Below are 19,857 nucleotides of genomic sequence, written 5' to 3' on the forward strand. Positions count from 1 at the left end.
AAAGTCTAAATTTTTTTTTACCTCAAAATGTCACAAAAAACGTCATAGTATAGTAAGGCGTTTTTTTCGGGCAAAAAAAGTCAAAAATTTTTTTGACCTCAAAATGTCATAAAAAACGTCATAGTATAGTAAGGCTATTTTTTCGGCCAAAAACAGCCAAAAAAATTTTTGACCTCAAAATGTCATAAAAAACGTCATAGTATAGTAAGGCGTTTTTTTCTGCCAAAAAAAGTCAAAAATTTTTTTGACCTCAAAAAGTCATAAAAAACGTCATAGTATAGTAAGGCGTCAAAATCGGGCAAAAAAAGTCAAAATTTTTTTTGACCTCAAAAAGTCATAAAAAACGTCATAATATAGTAAGGCGTCAAAATCGGCCAAAAAAAGTCAAAAAATTTTTTGACCTCAAAAAGTCATAAAAAACGTCATAGTATAGTAAGGCGTTTTTTTCGGCCAAAAAAAGTCACAATTTTTTTTGACCTCAAAATGTCATAAAAAACGTCATAGTATAGTAAGGCGTTTTTTTGGCCAAAAAAAGTCAAAATTTTTTTGGATCTCAAAATGTCATAAAAAACGTCATAGTATAGTAAGGCATCAAAATCGGCAAAAAAAAGTCAAAAATTTTTTGGACCTGAAAATGTCATAAAAAACGTCATAGTATAGTAAGGCGTCAAAATCGGCCAAAAAAAGTCAAACTTTTTTTGGACCTCAAAATGTCATAAAAAACGTCATAGTATAGTAAGGCGTCAAAATCGGCCAAAAAAAGTCAAACTTTTTTTGGACCTCAAAATGTCATAAAAAACGTCATAGTATAGTAAGGCGTCAAAATCGGCCAAAAAAAGTCACAATTTTTTTTGACCTCAAAATGTCATAAAAAACGTCATAGTATAGTAAGGCGTCAAAATCGGCCAAAAAAAGTCAACATTTTTTTTGACCTCAAAAAGTCATAAAAAACGTCATAGTATAGTAAGGCGTTTTTTTCGGCCAAAAAAAGTCAACATTTTTTTTGACCTCAAAATGTCATAAAAAACGTCATAGTATAGTAAGGTGTCAAAATCGGCAAAAAAAAGTCAAAATTTTTTTGGACCTCAAAATGTCATAAAAAACATCATAGTATAGTAAAGCGTCAAAATCGGCCAGAAAAAGTCAAACTTTTTTTGGACCTCAAAATGTCATAAAAAAACGTCATAGTATAGTAAGGCGTCAAAATCGGCCAAAAAAAGTCAAAAAATTTTTTGACCTCAAAATGTCATAAAAAACGTCTTAGTATAGTAAGGCGTTTTTTTCGGGTAAAAAAAGTCAAAATTTTTTTTGACCTCAAAAAGTCATAAAAAACGTCATAGTATAGTAAGGCGTTTTTTTCGGGCAAAAAAAGTCAAACATTTTTTTGACCTCAAAAAGTCATAAAAAACATCATAATATAGTAAGGCGTCAAAATCGGCCAAAAAAAGTCAAAAATTTTTTGGACCTCAAAAAGTCATAAAAAACGTCATAGTATAGTAAGGCGTTTTTTTCGGCCAAAAACAGTCAAAAATTTTTTGGACCTCAAAATGTCATAAAAAACGTCATAGTATAGTAAGGCGATTTTATCGGCCAAAAACAGTCAAAAAAATTTTTGACCTCAAAATGTCATAAAAAACGTCATAGTATAGTAAGGCGTTTTTTTCTGCCAAAAAAAGTCAAAAATTTTTTTGACCTCAAAATGTCATAAAAAACGTCATAGTATAGTAAGGCGTTTTTTTCGGCCAAAAAAAGTCAAAAAATTTTTTGACCTCAAAAAGTCATAAAAAACGTCATAGTATAGTAAGGCGTTTTTTTCGGCCAAAAAAAGTCAACATTTTTTTTGACCTCAAAATGTCATAAAAAACGTCATAGTATAGTAAGGCGTCAAAATCAGCCAAAAAAAGTCAAAATTTTTTTGGACCTCAAAATGTCATAAAAAACGTCATAGTATAGTAAGGCGTCAAAATCGGGCAAAAAAAGTCAAAAATTTTTTTGACCTCAAAAAGTCATAAAAAACGTCATAGTATAGTAAGGCGTTTTTTTCGGCCAAAAAAAGTCAAAAATTTTTTTGACCTAAAAAAGTCATAAAAAACGTCATAGTATAGTAAGGCGTTTTTTTCGGCCAAAAAAAGTCAAAATTTTTTTTGACCTCAAAAAGTCATAAAAAACGTCATAGTATAGTAAAGCGTCAAAATCGGGCAAAAAAAGTCAAAATTTTTTTTGACCTCAAAGAGTCATAAAAAACGTCATAGTATAGTAAGGCGTTTTCTTCGGCCAAAAAAAGTCAACATTTTTTTTGACCTCAAAAAGTCATAAAAAACGTCATAGTATAGTAAGGCGTTTTTTTCGGCCAAAAAAAAGTCAACATTTTTTTTGACCTCAAAATGTCATAAAAAACGTCATAGTATAGTAAGGCGTTTTTTTCGGCCAAAAAAAGTCAACATTTTTTTTGACCTCAAAAAGTCATAAAAAACATCATAGTATAGTAAGGCGTTTTTTTCGGCCAAAAAAAGTCAAGTTTTTTTTTTTACCTCAAAATGTCATAAAAAACGTCATAGTATAGTATGGCGTCAAAATCGGACCAAAAAAGTCAAAAAAATTTTTGACCTCAAAATGTCATAAAAAACGTCATAGTATAGTATGGCGTTTTTTTCGACCAAAAAAAGTCAAAATTTTTTTTGACCTCAAAATGTCATAAAAAACGTCATAGTATAGTATGGCCTTTTTTTCGGCCAAAAAAAGTCAAAAATTTTTTTTGACCTGAAAATGTCATAAAAAACGTCATAGTATAGTAAGGCGTCAAAATCGGACCAAAAAAGTCAACATTTTTTTGACCTCAAAATGTCATAAAAAAAGTCATAGTATAGTAAGGCGTCAAAATCGGCCAAAAAAAGTCAAAATTTTCTTGGACCTCAAAATGTCATAAAAAACGTCATAGTATAGTATGGCGTTTTTTTCGACCAAAAAAAGTCAAAATTTTTTTTGACCTCAAAATGTCATAAAAAACGTCATAGTATAGTATGGCGTTTTTTTCGGCCAAAAAAAGTCAAAATTTTTTTTGACCTACAAAAGTCATAAAAAACGTCATAGTATAGTAAGGCATTTTCTTCGGCCAAAAAAAGTCAAAAATTTTTTTGACCTCAAAATGTCATAAAAAACGTCATAGTATAGTAAAGCATCAAAATCGGGCAAAAAAAGTCAACATTTTTTTGGACCTCAAAATGTCATAAAAAACGTCATAGTATAGTAAGGCGTTTTTTTTCGGCCAAAAAAAGTCAAAAATTTTTTTGACCTCAAAATGTCATAAAAAATGTCATAGTATAGTAAGGCGATTTTATCGGCCAAAAACAGTCAAAAAAATTTTTGACCTCAAAAAGTCATAAAAAACGTCATAGTATAGTAAAGCATCAAAATCGGGCAAAAAAAGTCAACATTTTTTTGGACCTCAAAATGTCATAAAAAACGTCATAGTATAGTAAGGTGATTTTTTCGGCCAAAAACAGTCAAAAAAATTTTTGACCTCAAAATGTCATAAAAAACGTCATAGTATAGTAAGGCGTTTTTTTCTGCCAAAAAAAGTCAAAAATTTTTTTGACCTCAAAATGTCATAAAAAACGTCATAGTATAGTAAGGCGATTTTTTCGGCCAAAAACAGTCAAAAAAATTTTTGACCTCAAAATGTCATAAAAAACGTCATAGTATAGTAAGGCGTTTTTTTCTGCCAAAAAAAGTCAAAAATTTTTTTGACCTCAAAATGTCATAAAAAACGTCATAGTATAGTAAGGCGTCAAAATCGGCCAAAAAAAGTCAACATTTTTTTTGACCTCAAAAAGTCATAAAAAACGTCATAGTATAGTAAGGCGTTTTTTTCGGCCAAAAAAAGTCAACATTTTTTTTGACCTCAAAAGGTCATAAAAAACGTCATAGTATAGTAAGGCGATTTTTTCGGCCAAAAACAGTCAAAAAAATTTTTGACCTCAAAATGTCATAAAAAACGTCATAGTATAGTAAGGCGTTTTTTTCGGCCAAAAAAAGTCAACATTTTTTTTGACCTCAAAAAGTCATAAAAAACGTCATAGTATAGTAAGGCGTCAAAATCGGGCAAAAAAAGTCAAAATTTTTTTTGACCTCAAAAAGTCATAAAAAACATCATAATATAGTAAGGCGTCAAAATCGGCCAAAAAAAGTCAAAAATTTTTTTGACCTCAAAAAGTCATAAAAAACGTCATAGTATAGTAAGGCGTTTTTTTCGGCCAAAAAAAGTCAAAAAATTTTTTGACCTCAAAATGTCATAAAAAACGTCATAGTATAGTAAGGCGTTTTTTTGGCCAAAAAAAGTCACAATTTTTTTTTACCTCAAAATGTCATAAAAAACGTCATAGTATAGTAAGGTGTTTTTTTCGGCCAAAAAAAGTCAAAATTTTTTTTGACCTCAAAATGTCATAAAAAACGTCATAGTATAGTAAGGTGTCAAAATCGGCAAAAAAAAGTCAAAATTTTTTTGGACCTCAAAATGTCATAAAAAACGTCATAGTATAGTAAAGCGTCAAAATCGGGCAAAAAAAGTCAAAATTTTTTTTGACCTCAAAATGTCATAAAAAACATCATAGTATAGTAAGGCGTCAAAATCGGGCAAAAAAAGTCAAAAATTTTTTTGACCTTAAAAAGTCATAAAAAACATCATAGTATAGTAAGGCGTCAAAATCGGGCAAAAACAGTCAAAATTTTTTTTGACCTCAAAAAGTCATAAAAAACGTCATAGTATAGTATGGCGTTTTTTTCGGCCAAAAAAAGTCAAAAATTTTTTGACCTCAAAATGTCATAAAAAACGTCATAGTATAGTAAGGCGTTTTTTTCGGCCAAAAAAAGTCAAAATTTTTTTTGACCTCAAAAAGTCATAAAAAATGTCATAGTATAGTAAAGCGTCACAATCGGGCAAAAAAAGTCAAAAATTTTTTTGACCTCAAAAAGTCATAAAAAACGTCATAGTATAGTAAGGCGTTTTTTTCGGGCAAAAAAAGTCAACATTTTTTTTGACCTCAAAAAGTCATAAAAAACGTCATAGTATAGTAAGGCGTTTTTTTCGGCCAAAAAAAGTCAACATTTTTTTTTACCTCAAAAAGTCATAAAAAACGTCATAGTATAGTAAGGCGTTTTTTTCGGCCAAAAAAATTCAAAATTTTTTTTGACTTCAAAAAGTCATAAAAAACGTCATAGTATAGTAAAGCGTCAAAATCGGGCAAAAAAAGTCAAAAATTTTTTTGACCTCAAAATGTCATAAAAAACGTCATAGTATAGTAAGGCGTTTTTTTCGGCCAAAAAAAGTCAAAATTTTTTTGGACCTCAAAATGTCATAAAAAACGTCATAGTATAGTAAGGTGTCAAAATCGGCAAAAAAAAGTCAAAATTTTTTTGGACCTCAAAATGTCATAAAAAACATCATAGTATAGTAAAGCGTCAAAACCGGCCAGAAAAAGTCAAACTTTTTTTGGACCTCAAAATGTCATAAAAAAACGTCATAGTATAGTAAGGCGTCAAAATCGGCCAAAAAAAGTCAAAAAATTTTTTGACCTCAAAATGTCATAAAAAACGTCTTAGTATAGTAAGGCGTTTTTTTCGGGTAAAAAAAGTCAAAATTTTTTTTGACCTCAAAAAGTCATAAAAAACGTCATAGTATAGTAAGGCGTCAAAATCGGGCAAAAAAAGTCAAACATTTTTTTGACCTCAAAAAGTCATAAAAAACGTCATAATATAGTAAGGCGTCAAAATCGGCCAAAAAAAGTCAAAAATTTTTTGGACCTCAAAATGTCATAAAAAACGTCATAGTATAGTAAGGCGTTTTTTTCGGCCAAAAAAAGTCAAAAAATTTTTTGACCTCAAAATGTCATAAAAAACGTCATAGTACAGTAAGGCATCAAAATCTGCCAAAAAAAGTCAAAATTTTTTTTGACTTCAAAATGTCATAAAAAATGTCATAGTATAGTAAGGCGTTTTTTTCGGCCAAAAAAAGTCAACATTTTTTTTTACCTCAAAAAGTCATAAAAAACGTCATAGTATAGTAAGGCGTTTTTTTCGGCCAAAAAAAGTCAAGTTTTTTTTTTACCTCAAAATGTCATAAAAAACGTCATAGTATAGTAAGGCTTTTTTTTTCGGCCAAAAAAAGTCAAACTTTTTTTTGACCTCAAAAAGTCATAAAAAACGTCATAGTATAGTAAAGCGTCAAAATCGGGCAAAAAAAGTCACAATTTTTTTTGACCTCAAAAAGTCATAAAAAACGTCATAGTATAGTAAAGCGTCAAAATCGGGCAAAAAAAGTCAAAATTTTTTTGGACCTCAAAATGTCATAAAAAACGTCATAGTATAGTAAGGCGTCAAAATCGGCCAAAAAAAGTCAACTTTTTTTTTTACCTCAAAAAGTCATAAAAAACGTCATAGTATAGTAAGGCGTTTTTTTCGGCCAAAAAAAGTCAAAATTTTTTTGGACCTCAAAATGTCATAAAAAACGTCATAGTATAGTAAGGCGTCAAAATCGGGCAAAAAAAGTCACAATTTTTTTTGACCTCAAAATGTCATAAAAAACGTCATTGTATAGTAAGGCGTTTTTTTCGGCCAAAAAAAGTCAACATTTTTTTTGACCTCAAAAAGTCATAAAAAACGTCATAGTATAGTAAAGCGTCAAAATCGGGCAAAAAAAGTCAAAATTTTTTTTGACCTCAAAAAGTCATAAGAAACGTCATAGTATAGTAAGGCGTTTTTTTCGGGCAAAAAAAGTCAAAAATTTTTTTGACCTCAAAATGTCATAAAAAACGTCATAGTATAGTAAGGCGTCAAAATCGGCCAAAAAAAGTCACAATTTTTTTTGACCTCAAAATGTCATAAAAAACGTCATAGTATAGTAAGGCGTCAAAATCGGCCAAAAAAAGTCAACATTTTTTTTTACCTCAAAAAGTCATAAAAAACGTCATAGTATAGTAAGGCGTTTTTTTCGGCCAAAAAAAGTCAACATTTTTTTTACCTCAAAATGTCATAAAAAACGTCATAGTATAGTAAGGCGTTTTTTTCGGCCAAAAAAAGTCAACATTTTTTTTGACCTCAAAAAGTCATAAAAAACGTCATAGTATAGTAAGGCGTCAAAATCGGGCAAAAACAGTCAAAATTTTTTTTGACCTCAAAAAGTCATAAAAAACGTCATAGTATAGTAAGGCGTTTTTTTCGGGCAAAAAAAGTCAAAATTTTTTTTGACCTCAAAAAGTCATAAAAAATGTCATAGTATAGTAAAGCGTCACAATCGGGCAAAAAAAGTCAAAAATTTTTTTGACCTCAAAAAGTCATAAAAAACGTCATAGTATAGTAAGGCGTTTTTTTTCGGCCAAAAAAAGTCAACATTTTTTTTGACCTCAAAAAGTCATAAAAAACGTCATAGTATAGTAAGGCGTTTTTTTCGGCCAAAAAAAGTCAACATTTTTTTTTACCTCAAAAAGTCATAAAAAACGTCATAGTATAGTAAGGCGTTTTTTTCGGCCAAAAAAAGTCAACATTTTTTTTTACCTCAAAAAGTCATAAAAAACGTCATAGTATAGTAAGGCGTTTTTTTCGGCCAAAAAAATTCAAAATTTTTTTTGACTTCAAAAAGTCATAAAAAACGTCATAGTATAGTAAAGCGTCAAAATCGGGCAAAAAAAGTCAAAATTTTTTTTGACCTCAAAAAGTCATAAAAAACGTCATAGTATAGTAAGGCGTTTTTTTCGGCCAAAAAAAGTCAAAATTTTTTTTGGACCTCAAAATGTCATAAAAAACGTCATAGTATAGTAAGGCGTCAAAATCGGGCAAAAAAAGTCACAATTTTTTTTGACCTCAAAATGTCATAAAAAACGTCATAGTATAGTAAGGCGTTTTTTTTCGGCCAAAAAAAGTCAACATTTTTTTTGACCTCAAAAAGTCATAAAAAACGTCATAGTATAGTAAAGCGTCAAAATCGGGCAAAAAAAGTCAAAATTTTTTTTGACCTCAAAAAGTCATAAAAAACGTCATAGTATAGTAAGGCGTTTTTTTCGGCCAAAAAAAGTCAAAAATTTTTTTTACCTCAAAATGTCATAAAAAACGTCATAGTATAGTAAGGCGTCAAAATCGGCCAAAAAAAGTCACAATTTTTTTTGACCTCAAAATGTCATAAAAAACGTCATAGTATAGTAAGGCGTCAAAATCGGCCAAAAAAAGTCAACATTTTTTTTTACCTCAAAAAGTCATAAAAAACGTCATAGTATAGTAAGGCGTTTTTTTCGGCCAAAAAAAGTCAACATTTTTTTTACCTCAAAATGTCATAAAAAACGTCATAGTATAGTAAGGCGTTTTTTTCGGCCAAAAAAAGTCAACATTTTTTTTGACCTCAAAAAGTCATAAAAAACGTCATAGTATAGTAAGGCGTCAAAATCGGGCAAAAACAGTCAAAATTTTTTTTGACCTCAAAAAGTCATAAAAAACGTCATAGTATAGTAAGGCGTTTTTTTCGGGCAAAAAAAGTCAAAATTTTTTTTGACCTCAAAAAGTCATAAAAAATGTCATAGTATAGTAAAGCGTCACAATCGGGCAAAAAAAGTCAAAAATTTTTTTGACCTCAAAAAGTCATAAAAAACGTCATAGTATAGTAAGGCGTTTTTTTCGGCCAAAAAAAGTCAACATTTTTTTTGACCTCAAAAAGTCATAAAAAACGTCATAGTATAGTAAGGCGTTTTTTTCGGCCAAAAAAAGTCAACATTTTTTTTTACCTCAAAAAGTCATAAAAAACGTCATAGTATAGTAAGGCGTTTTTTTTCGGCCAAAAAAAGTCAACATTTTTTTTTACCTCAAAAAGTCATAAAAAACGTCATAGTATAGTAAGGCGTTTTTTTCGGCCAAAAAAATTCAAAATTTTTTTTGACTTCAAAAAGTCATAAAAAACGTCATAGTATAGTAAAGCGTCAAAATCGGGCAAAAAAAGTCAAAATTTTTTTTGACCTCAAAAAGTCATAAAAAACGTCATAGTATAGTAAGGCGTTTTTTTCGGCCAAAAAAAGTCAAAATTTTTTTTGGACCTCAAAATGTCATAAAAAACGTCATAGTATAGTAAGGCGTCAAAATCGGGCAAAAAAAGTCTAAATTTTTTTTGACCTCAAAATGTCATAAAAAACGTCATAGTATAGTAAGGCGTTTTTTTCGGGCAAAAAAAGTCAAAAATTTTTTTGACCTCAAAATGTCATAAAAAACGTCATAGTATAGTAAGGCGTCAAAATCGGCCAAAAAAAGTCACAATTGTTTTTGACCTCAAAAAGTCATAAAAAACGTCATAGTATAGTAAGGCTTTTTTTTCGGCCAAAAAAAGTCAAAAATTTTTTTTACCTCAAAAAGTCATAAAAAACGTCATAGTATAGTAAGGCGTTTTTTTCGGCCAAAAAAAGTCAACATTTTTTTTTACCTCAAAAAGTCATAAAAAACGTCATAGTATAGTAAGGCGTTTTTTTCGGCCAAAAAAAGTCAACATTTTTTTTGACCTCAAAAAGTCATAAAAAACGTCATAGTATAGTAAGGCGTTTTTTTCGGCCAAAAAAAGTCAACATTTTTTTTGACCTCAAAAAGTCATAAAAAACGTCATAGTATAGTAAGGCGTTTTTTTCGGCCAAAAAAAGTCAACATTTTTTTTTACCTCAAAAAGTCATAAAAAACGTCATAGTATAGTAAGGCATCAAAATCGGCAAAAAAAAGTCAAAATTTTTTTGACCTCAAAATGTCATAAAAAACGTCATAGTATAGTAAGGCGTCAAAATCGGGCAAAAAAAGTCTAAATTTTTTTTTACCTCAAAATGTCACAAAAAACGTCATAGTATAGTAAGGCGTTTTTTTCGGGCAAAAAAAGTCAAAAATTTTTTTGACCTCAAAATGTCATAAAAAACGTCATAGTATAGTAAGGCTATTTTTTCGGCCAAAAACAGTCAAAAAAATTTTTGACCTCAAAATGTCATAAAAAACGTCATAGTATAGTAAGGCGTTTTTTTCTGCCAAAAAAAGTCAAAAATTTTTTTGACCTCAAAAAGTCATAAAAAACGTCATAGTATAGTAAGGCGTCAAAATCGGGCAAAAAAAGTCAAAATTTTTTTTGACCTCAAAAAGTCATAAAAAACGTCATAATATAGTAAGGCGTCAAAATCGGCCAAAAAAAGTCAAAAAATTTTTTGACCTCAAAAAGTCATAAAAAACGTCATAGTATAGTAAGGCGTTTTTTTCGGCCAAAAAAAGTCACAATTTTTTTTGACCTCAAAATGTCATAAAAAACGTCATAGTATAGTAAGGCGTTTTTTTGGCCAAAAAAAGTCAAAATTTTTTTGGATCTCAAAATGTCATAAAAAACGTCATAGTATAGTAAGGCATCAAAATCGGCAAAAAAAAGTCAAAAATTTTTTGGACCTGAAAATGTCATAAAAAACGTCATAGTATAGTAAGGCGTCAAAATCGGCCAAAAAAAGTCAAACTTTTTTTGGACCTCAAAATGTCATAAAAAACGTCATAGTATAGTAAGGCGTCAAAATCGGCCAAAAAAAGTCAAACTTTTTTTGGACCTCAAAATGTCATAAAAAACGTCATAGTATAGTAAGGCGTCAAAATCGGCCAAAAAAAGTCACAATTTTTTTTGACCTCAAAATGTCATAAAAAACGTCATAGTATAGTAAGGCGTCAAAATCGGCCAAAAAAAGTCAACATTTTTTTTGACCTCAAAAAGTCATAAAAAACGTCATAGTATAGTAAGGCGTTTTTTTCGGCCAAAAAAAGTCAACATTTTTTTTGACCTCAAAAAGTCATAAAAAACGTCATAGTATAGTAAGGCGTCAAAATCGGGCAAAAAAAGTCAAAATTTTTTTTGACCTCAAAAAGTCATAAAAAACGTCATAGTATAGTAAGGCGTTTTTTTCGGCCAAAAAAAGTCAACATTTTTTTTGACCTCAAAAAGTCATAAAAAACATCATAGTATAGTAAGGCGTTTTTTTCGGGCCAAAAAAAGTCACGTTTTTTTTTGACCTCAAAATGTCATAAAAAACGTCATAGTATAGTAAGGCGTCAAAATCGGGCAAAAAAAGTCTACATTTTTTTTGACCTCAAAAAGTCATAAAAAACGTCATAGTATAGTAAGGCGTTTTTTTCGGCCAAAAAAAGTCAACATTTTTTTTGACCTCAAAATGTCATAAAAAACGTCATAGTATAGTAAGGCGTTTTTTTCGGCCAAAAAAAGTCAACATTTTTTTTGACCTACAAATGTCATAAAAAACGTCATAGTATAGTATGGCGTCAAAATCGGACCAAAAAAGTCAAAAAAATTTTTGACCTCAAAATGTCATAAAAAACGTCATAGTATAGTATGGCGTTTTTTTCGACCAAAAAAAGTCAAAATTTTTTTTGACCTCAAAATGTCATAAAAAATGCCATAGTATAGTATGGCGTTTTTTTCGGCCAAAAAAAGTCAAAAATTTTTTTGACCTACAAATGTCATAAAAAATGTCATAGTATAGTATGGCGTCAAAATCGGACCAAAAAAGTCAAAAATTTTTTTGACCTCAAAATGTCATAAAAAACGTCATAGTATAGTATGGCGTCAAAATCGGACCAAAAAAGTCAAAAAAATTTTTGACCTCAAAATGTCATAAAAAACGTCATAGTATAGTATGGCGTTTTTTTCGGCCAAAAAAAGTCAAAATTTTTTTTGACCTACAAAAGTCATAAAAAACGTCATAGTATAGTAAGGCGTTTTCTTCGGCCAAAAAAAGTCAAAAAAATTTTTGACCTCAAAATGTCATAAAAAACGTCATAGTATAGTAAAGCATCAAAATCGGGAAAAAAAAGTCAACATTTTTTTGGACCTCAAAATGTCATAAAAAACGTCATAGTATAGTAAGGTGATTTTTTCGGCCAAAAACAGTCAAAAAAATTTTTGACCTCAAAATGTCATAAAAAACGTCATAGTATAGTAAGGCGTTTTTTTCTGCCAAAAAAAGTCAAAAATTTTTTTGACCTCAAAATGTCATAAAAAACGTCATAGTATAGTAAGGCGTCAAAATCGGCCAAAAAAAGTCACAATTTTTTTTGACCTCAAAAAGTCATAAAAAACGTCATAGTATAGTAAGGCTTTTTTTTCGGCCAAAAAAAGTCAAAAAATTTTTTTACCTCAAAAAGTCATAAAAAACGTCATAGTATAGTAAGGCGTTTTTTTCGGCCAAAAAAAGTCAACATTTTTTTTTACCTCAAAAAGTCATAAAAAACGTCATAGTATAGTAAGGCGTTTTTTTCGGCCAAAAAAAGTCAACATTTTTTTTGACCTCAAAAAGTCATAAAAAACGTCATAGTATAGTAAGGCGTTTTTTTCGGCCAAAAAAAGTCAACATTTTTTTTGACCTCAAAAAGTCATAAAAAACGTCATAGTATAGTAAGGCATCAAAATCGGCAAAAAAAAGTCAAAATTTTTTTGGACCTGAAAATGTCATAAAAAACGTCATAGTATAGTAAGGCGTCAAAATCGGGCAAAAAAAGTCAAAATTTTTTTGGACCTCAAAAAGTCATAAAAAACGTCATAGTATAGTAAGGCTTTTTTTTCGGCCAAAAAAAGTCAACATTTTTTTTGACCTCAAAAAGTCATAAAAAACGTCATAGTATAGTAAGGCGTTTTTTTCGGCCAAAAAAAGTCAACATTTTTTTTGACCTCAAAAAGCCATAAAAAACGTCATAGTATAGTAAGGCGTTTTTTTCGGCCAAAAAAAGTCAACATTTTTTTTTACCTCAAAAAGTCATAAAAAACGTCATAGTATAGTAAGGCGTTTTTTTCGGGCAAAAAAAGTCAAAAATTTTTTTGACCTCAAAAAGTCATAAAAAACGTCATAGTATAGTAAGGCGTTTTTTTCGGCCAAAAAAAGTCAAAAATTTTTTTGACCTCAAAAAGTCATAAAAAACGTCATAGTATAGTAAGGCGTCAAAATCGGTCAAAAAAGGTCAAAATTTTTTTTGACCTCAAAAAGTCATAAAAAACGTCATAGTATAGTAAGGCGTTTTTTTTTCTGGCAAAAAAAGTCAAACATTTTTTTGAGCTCAAAAAGTCATAAAAAACATCATATTATAGTAAGGCGTTTTTTTCGGCCAAAAAAAGTCAAAATTTTTTTTGACCTCAAAAAGTCATAAAAAACGTCATAGTATAGTAAGGCGTCAAAATCGGGCAAAAAAAGTCAACATTTTTTTTTACCTCAAAAAGTCATAAAAAACTTCATAGTATAGTATGGCGTTTTTTTCGACCAAAAAGAGTCAAACATTTTTTGGACCTCAAAAAGTCATAAAAAACCTCATAGTATAGTATGGCGTTTTTTTCGGCCAAAAAAAGTCAAAATTTTTTTGGACCTCAAAATGTCATAAAAAACGTCATAGTATAGTATGGCGTTTTTTTAGGCATCAAAATAAAGATTTTGACTTTTTTTGGCCGATTTTGATACCTTACTATACTATGACGTTTTTTATGACATTTTGAGGTCAAAAATTTTTTTGACTTTTTTGGTCCGATTTTGACGCCTTACTATACTATGACGTTCTTTATGACATTTTGAGGTCCAAAAAAATTTTGACTTTTTTTGGCCGATTTTGACGCCTTACGGCCGTATGACTTTTTTTTATGACATTTTGAGGTCTAAAAAAATTGTGACTTTTTTTCTCCGATTTTGACGCCTTACGGCCGTATGACGTTTTTTATGACATTTTGAGGTACAAGAAAATGTTGACTTTTTTTGGCCGATTTTGACGCCATACTATACTATGACGTTTTTTATGACATTTTGAGGTCCAAAAAATTTTTGACATTTTTGGTCCGATTTTGACGCCTTACTATACTATGACATTTTTTATGACATTTTGAGGTCAAAAAAAATTTTGACTTTTTTGGTCCGATTTTGACGCCTTACTATACGATGACGTTTTTTGTGACATTTTGAGGTCCAAAAAAATTTAGACTTTTTTTGGCCGATTTTGACGCGTTACGGCCGTATGACGTTTTTTATAACATTTTGAGATCCAAAAAAATGTTGACTTTTTTTGTCCGATTTTGACGCCTTACTATACTATGACGTTTTTTATGACATTTTGAGGTCCAAAAATTTTTTGACATTTTTGGTCCGATTTTGACGCCTTACTATACTATGACGTTTTTTATGACATTTTGAGGTCAAAAAAAATTTTGACTTTTTTGGTCCGATTTTGACGCCTTACTATACGATGACGTTTTTTGTGACATTTTGAGGTCCAAAAAAATGTTGACTTTTTTTGTCCGATTTTGACGCCTTACTATACTATGACGTTTTTTATGACATTTTGAGGTCAAAAAAAATTTTGACTTTTTTTTGCCGATTTTGACGCCTTAGTATACTATGACTTTTTTTTATGACATTTTGAGGTCTAAAAAAATTGTGACTTCTTTTCTCCGATTTTGACGCCTTACGGCCGTATGACATTTTTTATGACATTTTGAGGTACAAAAAAATGTTGACTTTTTTTGGCCGATTTTGACGCCATACTATACTATGACGTTTTTTATGACATTTTGAGGTCCATAAAAATGTTGACTTTTTTTTGCCGATTTTGACGCCTTACTATACTATGACGTTTTTTATGACATTTTGAGGTCAAAAAAATTTTTGACATTTTTGGTCCGATTTTGACGCCTTACTATACTATGGTGTTTTTTATGACATTTTGAGGTCCAAAAAAATGTTGACTTTTTTTGTCCGATTTTGACGCCTTACTATACTATGACGTTTTTTATGACATTTTGAGGTCAAAAAAAATTTAGACTTTTTTTTGCCGATTTTGACGCCTTAGTATACTATGACGTTTTTTATGACATTTTGAGGTCCAAAAAAATTTTGACTTTTTTTGGCCGATTTTGACGCCTTACTATACTATGACGTTTTTTTATGACATTTTGAGGTCCAAAAAAATGTTGACTTTTTTTGGCCGATTTTGACGCCTTACTATACTATGACGTTTTTTATGACATTTTGAGGTCCAAAATTTTTTTGACTTTTTTGGTCCGATTTTGACGCCTTACTATACTATGACGTTTTTTATGACATTTTGAGGTCCAAAAAAATTTTGACTTTTTGGGTCCGATTTTGACGCCTTACTATACTATGACGTTTTTTATGACATTTTGAGGTCCAAAAAAATTTTGACTTTTTTTGGCCGATTTTGACGCCTTACTATACTATGACGTTTTTTATGACATTTTGAGGTCCAAAAAAAAGTCATATTTTAGTAAGACCTCAAAATGTCATGAAACACCTCATTGTTTACTAAGGCGTCAAAATATGCCAAAAAAGTCATATTTTAGTAAGAACTCAAGATGTCATGAAAAGTGTCATACGGCTCTGAGGTGTCAACATAGGCCCAGCCGCTCAGTCAGTCATCAAACTGTTACAAGAAAACAAGAAAGACGAGCGGGCTAAATTAAGAAAGAAGCCACAGACACACACACACATACACACTTAATTGCTTTTATTTGAGCAAAACCACATGCAAGGAACACACAAAGCATCTTCTTTTCCATGTTTTCATGCTACCAAATAAAGCAGAAATTTTGCCAGTCTTTTTGCCTCTGTTCTCCCCGCGCACACACACACAGTAGTTTTAATTTTTAAATAAATAGTGTTTGAGTATGCATAGTATGTGTGAGTATATGTAGCTTACTTTAGTACACTCTGCTGACTGTATATCATTAGATTGTTTTTGTATTGCAAATAAAGTATTCATGTTAAAATCACAGTTCCACTTACATCCGGTGTGCTATCGGGTAAAAGGCCTCTCCAAACCAAGCTCCCAGGCTGATTTCAACCCCAGCACGCCCCTGGTGGTGTTCACAGTCCAGTCCAGGTCCTCTGAGATGTGCAGACCGAGGAACTTGAAGTCTGTGACCCGCTCCACCACCTCTCCGTTGATGCTTATATCTGTGTGCGGCGTTGTCCTCTGCCTCCGGAAATCAATGATGAGGTGGTTGTTACTGTACCAGGCCACTAGCCTCTGGACCTCCTCCCTGTATGGAGCCTCACTGCCACCGCTGATCAGACCCACGATGGCCGTGTCATCAGCAAATTTGATGACGGTGTTAGTATCAGCGTGAAGAGGGCGGGACTTACGATCTATTTAAGTAATAATTGGAGATTACTTGTTTGCTTTGTTGATGAGAGTTAGACAAGAAACAAGGAAACAGCCACATTGAACCTCTGAAACTCACTAATTAACACATTCTATCTTATATCTGTACAAAACCGAACCTGTTGTTATAGTAACGTCTTTCTTCTGCTGATCTTCAGGAACGGCTTGCTCCACATGAGGGGATTCGGCCAATGCGAGCCATCTTCACAAGAGACGGAAACATCTTCACCACAGGATTCACCAGGATGAGCCAAAGAGAGCTCGGACTCTGGGACCCGGTAACAAGCAATAATATTCAATACGTGCAGAAACATATGTACACAACAAAATGTAGGACTTCTTCATCCATTTTACTCCTCACAGACAAATTTCGAGGAGCCTATTGCACTGTTGGAGTTGGACACAAGTAATGGAGTGTTGTTACCATACTATGATGCAGATGCAAACATGGTCTACCTCTGTGGAAAGGTATGCTAAATTAAAGTGTAAATGTACTGCATAATATGTTTAGTAATGTATGCAGATCCAGCAGTATTTCCTGCCTCAGTAATAACAATGTCACATTTATTTTTGACATGTTTCATGTATGCGTTTTCTGTGTTTGGCGTGCGCAGGGCGACAGCAGTGTCCGTTACTTTGAGATCACAGAGGAGCCGCCGTACGTCCACTACCTCAACACCTTCAGCAGTAAGGAGCCCCAGAGAGGGATGGGCTTTATGCCCAAGAGAGGTGTGGACGTCAGCAAATGCGAGATCGCCAGGTAAGATACAGACCGTACAGACAGTACATCACTTCACTCGAGGCCAAATTCTTTTGTCTTTTTCATTAGTTTATTCACTGCATTTATGCCAAAAATGTTCATATCTGATGAACTATCCATCAGAAGACAATGTTAAAGTGTATGTGAGGTCGATTATTGATTAATCGCGATTATACTATGGACGATTATTCAATTTCCAAAGATCGATTTTTTTATTAATACATAGCGGTTACTCTCCAGTTACTGGCTGTCATCCGGGATTTAACCACAAGGCGGAGCTGTTGACTAACAACACCCTGTAACAGAGCCAGCGAGCGAGCTTACTATGTTAGCCATGATGCTAGCGAGACAAGAGGTGTGCGAAATGGAAAAAGTAAAACCATTAACGACAACCAACCAATCTATCCAGCTGCATCTGGGCTAAAAGCGAGCATGTGGATGCGCTTTGATTTTCGTGGCAGGAGTTTTAAACACGTCAACAGGACGTATATTGTCTGCAAACTTTGCCGCACTAAGCTAAAGTACTGTGGCAATACTAGCAACACGAGGGCTCCAGGTTCGAAACCCGGTCTGAGCTCTTCTGCACAGAGTTTGCATGTGCCCCTGTGCCTGCGTGGCACAATCCCAAAAACATGCACATTAGGTTAACTGGCTACTACTCATTGTCCCTAGGTGACTGTGCGTGTGTAGTTACCTGTTTTTGCGTGTCGGCCCTGCGATTGACTGGCGACCACTCCAGGTCGTACCCTATCTCTCGCCCGCAGTCAGCTGGGATAGGCTCCAGCTCCCCGCGACCCAGACGGATCAAGCTGTATAGAAAACAGATGGATGGATGAGGGCTCATGTGGTTGCGCTTCCATCTGCTTACAACCGCCTGAGGCCTGTCATTCCACCAAATCAACGTGTGATGTAAAACATAGACTTATATTCTCTCCTCTTTTCTCTCTGCTCTGTCTCATCTCTTAGGTTATACAAGCTCCTTGACAAAAAGTGTGAGCCCATCACAATGACAGTGCCCAGAAAAGTAAGCCCCCACTGTCCCACTGATTTCACCTTACAGGCTTTTGACTTTTACAGTAGTTGAAGACAATCACAGACATTTACTCAAGTACTGTACTTACAGTTTTGAGGTACTTTTACTTTAATCTATTTCAATATCATAATACCTCATACTTCAAGCCCACTCTACAGGTCAGAGGGAAATATTGTGCTTTTCACTTAATATTTTTCCCCCTCAAAGCTATAGTTATTACTTTTCAGACGAATCTTTTTCTTTTTCAGACAAAACATATGACCAATTTCAAAATTTTGATACATTTTCTAGATTCAACTATAAAAAAAAATCAGTTCAAATTAGTTGTATTTTGACCAACTATAACATTAAAGTATTTAAAAAAACAACCACTGTATAGTACATGCCAAAATACAAAACAAAACCACATACTGTATATCTCCTTTTTTTCTTCCTCTTTTCTTCCACCACAGTCAGACCTCTTCCAGGATGACCTGTATCCGGACACAGCGGGGCCTGAACCTGCCATGGAGCCCGAAGAGTGGCTTGATGGCCGCGATGAGGATCCAATTCTGGTGTCCATGAGGGAGGGCTACGTGCCTCCGAAAAGCCGAGAGCTCAAAGTGGCAAAGAAGAACGTGCTGGACTCCAGACCCACCACCCGACGCAGCATGTCCGTTTTGGACACCAACAGCTTGCCAGTAAGTCCTTTAGCCAACCTGTTGTTATATTATGGTCACATAATGGTATTAGGTATTAGGGCTGAACGATTAATTGCATTTGCGATCATATTGCGATGTGAAAAAACGCGATTTTTCAACCTCAGAAACTGCACATTACACTCTGTCACGCGACATGTGAGAGACTGATTGCGCGTTAATCTGTAATGGCCTCAGGCTCGACAGAAGCTGGCACTGCGAATAATCATAGACTATATAAAACATGGACGTAGCCCCCATGACGTCACCCATTGGTTTCAGGGAGTCGGTTTTGTGACCAAAACATGGGCATTTGAGCTGCGCCATCTTGGATTTTAGTGGGAGTGTACTTTCCATATTTGCCAAAGAGGCGGTTACTCTACGGGTCAGCCGGGGTCAGCCGGCTGAGAACCCAGCCACTTAGCTCGGAGCAACTGAGCTAGCCTAAGGCTAATCAGCTAATCCCTGAACTGCAGCTTTTTGAACGTGGAAGTGATCCTCACTGCTGAAACCTACAACTCCCCCCTTTCGGAAAATTTAATGCCAAAGAGGAGCAGTACGTCAGTTGTGTGGGACTATTTTGGATGGACTAGTTAGCATGTATTAGCATATTTTGCTGCTGGCTTATGACTTAATTGCCGATTTATGGTCGCTGCTGATACAGATAGAGGACCGGAGCAGCTAACGTTAGGAACGCTGTTGGGGTGTGTTCCGTGCTCTCAGAGTCCGTTTATTGCGGGAATACTAGGCTACAATTTTATTTTGTCTAATTTTTCTGTTTAAAAAGTCTGACATTGTGTGGACAGAGCACAGTCAGTAAGCGGCTGCTGTTGTTTGTGTGCTGCTGTAACTGTAAGTGGATAGTGGGTGGAGGCAGCGGTGAAAGCCGGTAAATATTAAATATTAAACATTATTATTATTATTATCATTATTTTTATTTCTGATAACAACAACAACAGTGCCAAATATGGAAAGTACACTCCCACTAAAATCCAAGATGGTGCATGCCCATGGTTTGGTCACAAAAACCGACTCCCCGAAACCAATGGCTGACATTACGGGTGCTATGTCCATGTTTTATACTTTCTGTGTTTTGGATTAAAAAAAAAAAACATTAGACGTTGCGCAGCGTCAGGTATTGTGCAAAACCTACTCAAGTAAACCAAAGACCACCCGGCAAGTAT

General features: G+C 33.0%; 1 protein-coding gene across 1 annotated transcript in view; it reads left to right on the forward strand.

Annotated features, from left to right (window-relative positions):
• coro6 (coronin 6) overlaps window positions 1-19,857 on the forward strand; it is a 52,461-nt gene that overhangs the window by 30,824 nt on the left and 1,780 nt on the right. Inside the window, exons 6-10 of the mRNA XM_041051082.1 lie at window positions 16,362-16,481; window positions 16,567-16,671; window positions 16,818-16,963; window positions 17,930-17,987; window positions 18,449-18,676. Of these exons, the coding sequence (XP_040907016.1) occupies window positions 16,362-16,481; window positions 16,567-16,671; window positions 16,818-16,963; window positions 17,930-17,987; window positions 18,449-18,676 (657 nt within the window). The remainder of the gene's footprint in view (window positions 1-16,361; window positions 16,482-16,566; window positions 16,672-16,817; window positions 16,964-17,929; window positions 17,988-18,448; window positions 18,677-19,857) is intronic.

The sequence above is a fragment of the Toxotes jaculatrix genome, chromosome 12 (assembly GCF_017976425.1).
Source record: "Toxotes jaculatrix isolate fToxJac2 chromosome 12, fToxJac2.pri, whole genome shotgun sequence".
Lineage (NCBI taxonomy): Eukaryota > Metazoa > Chordata > Actinopteri > Toxotidae > Toxotes > Toxotes jaculatrix.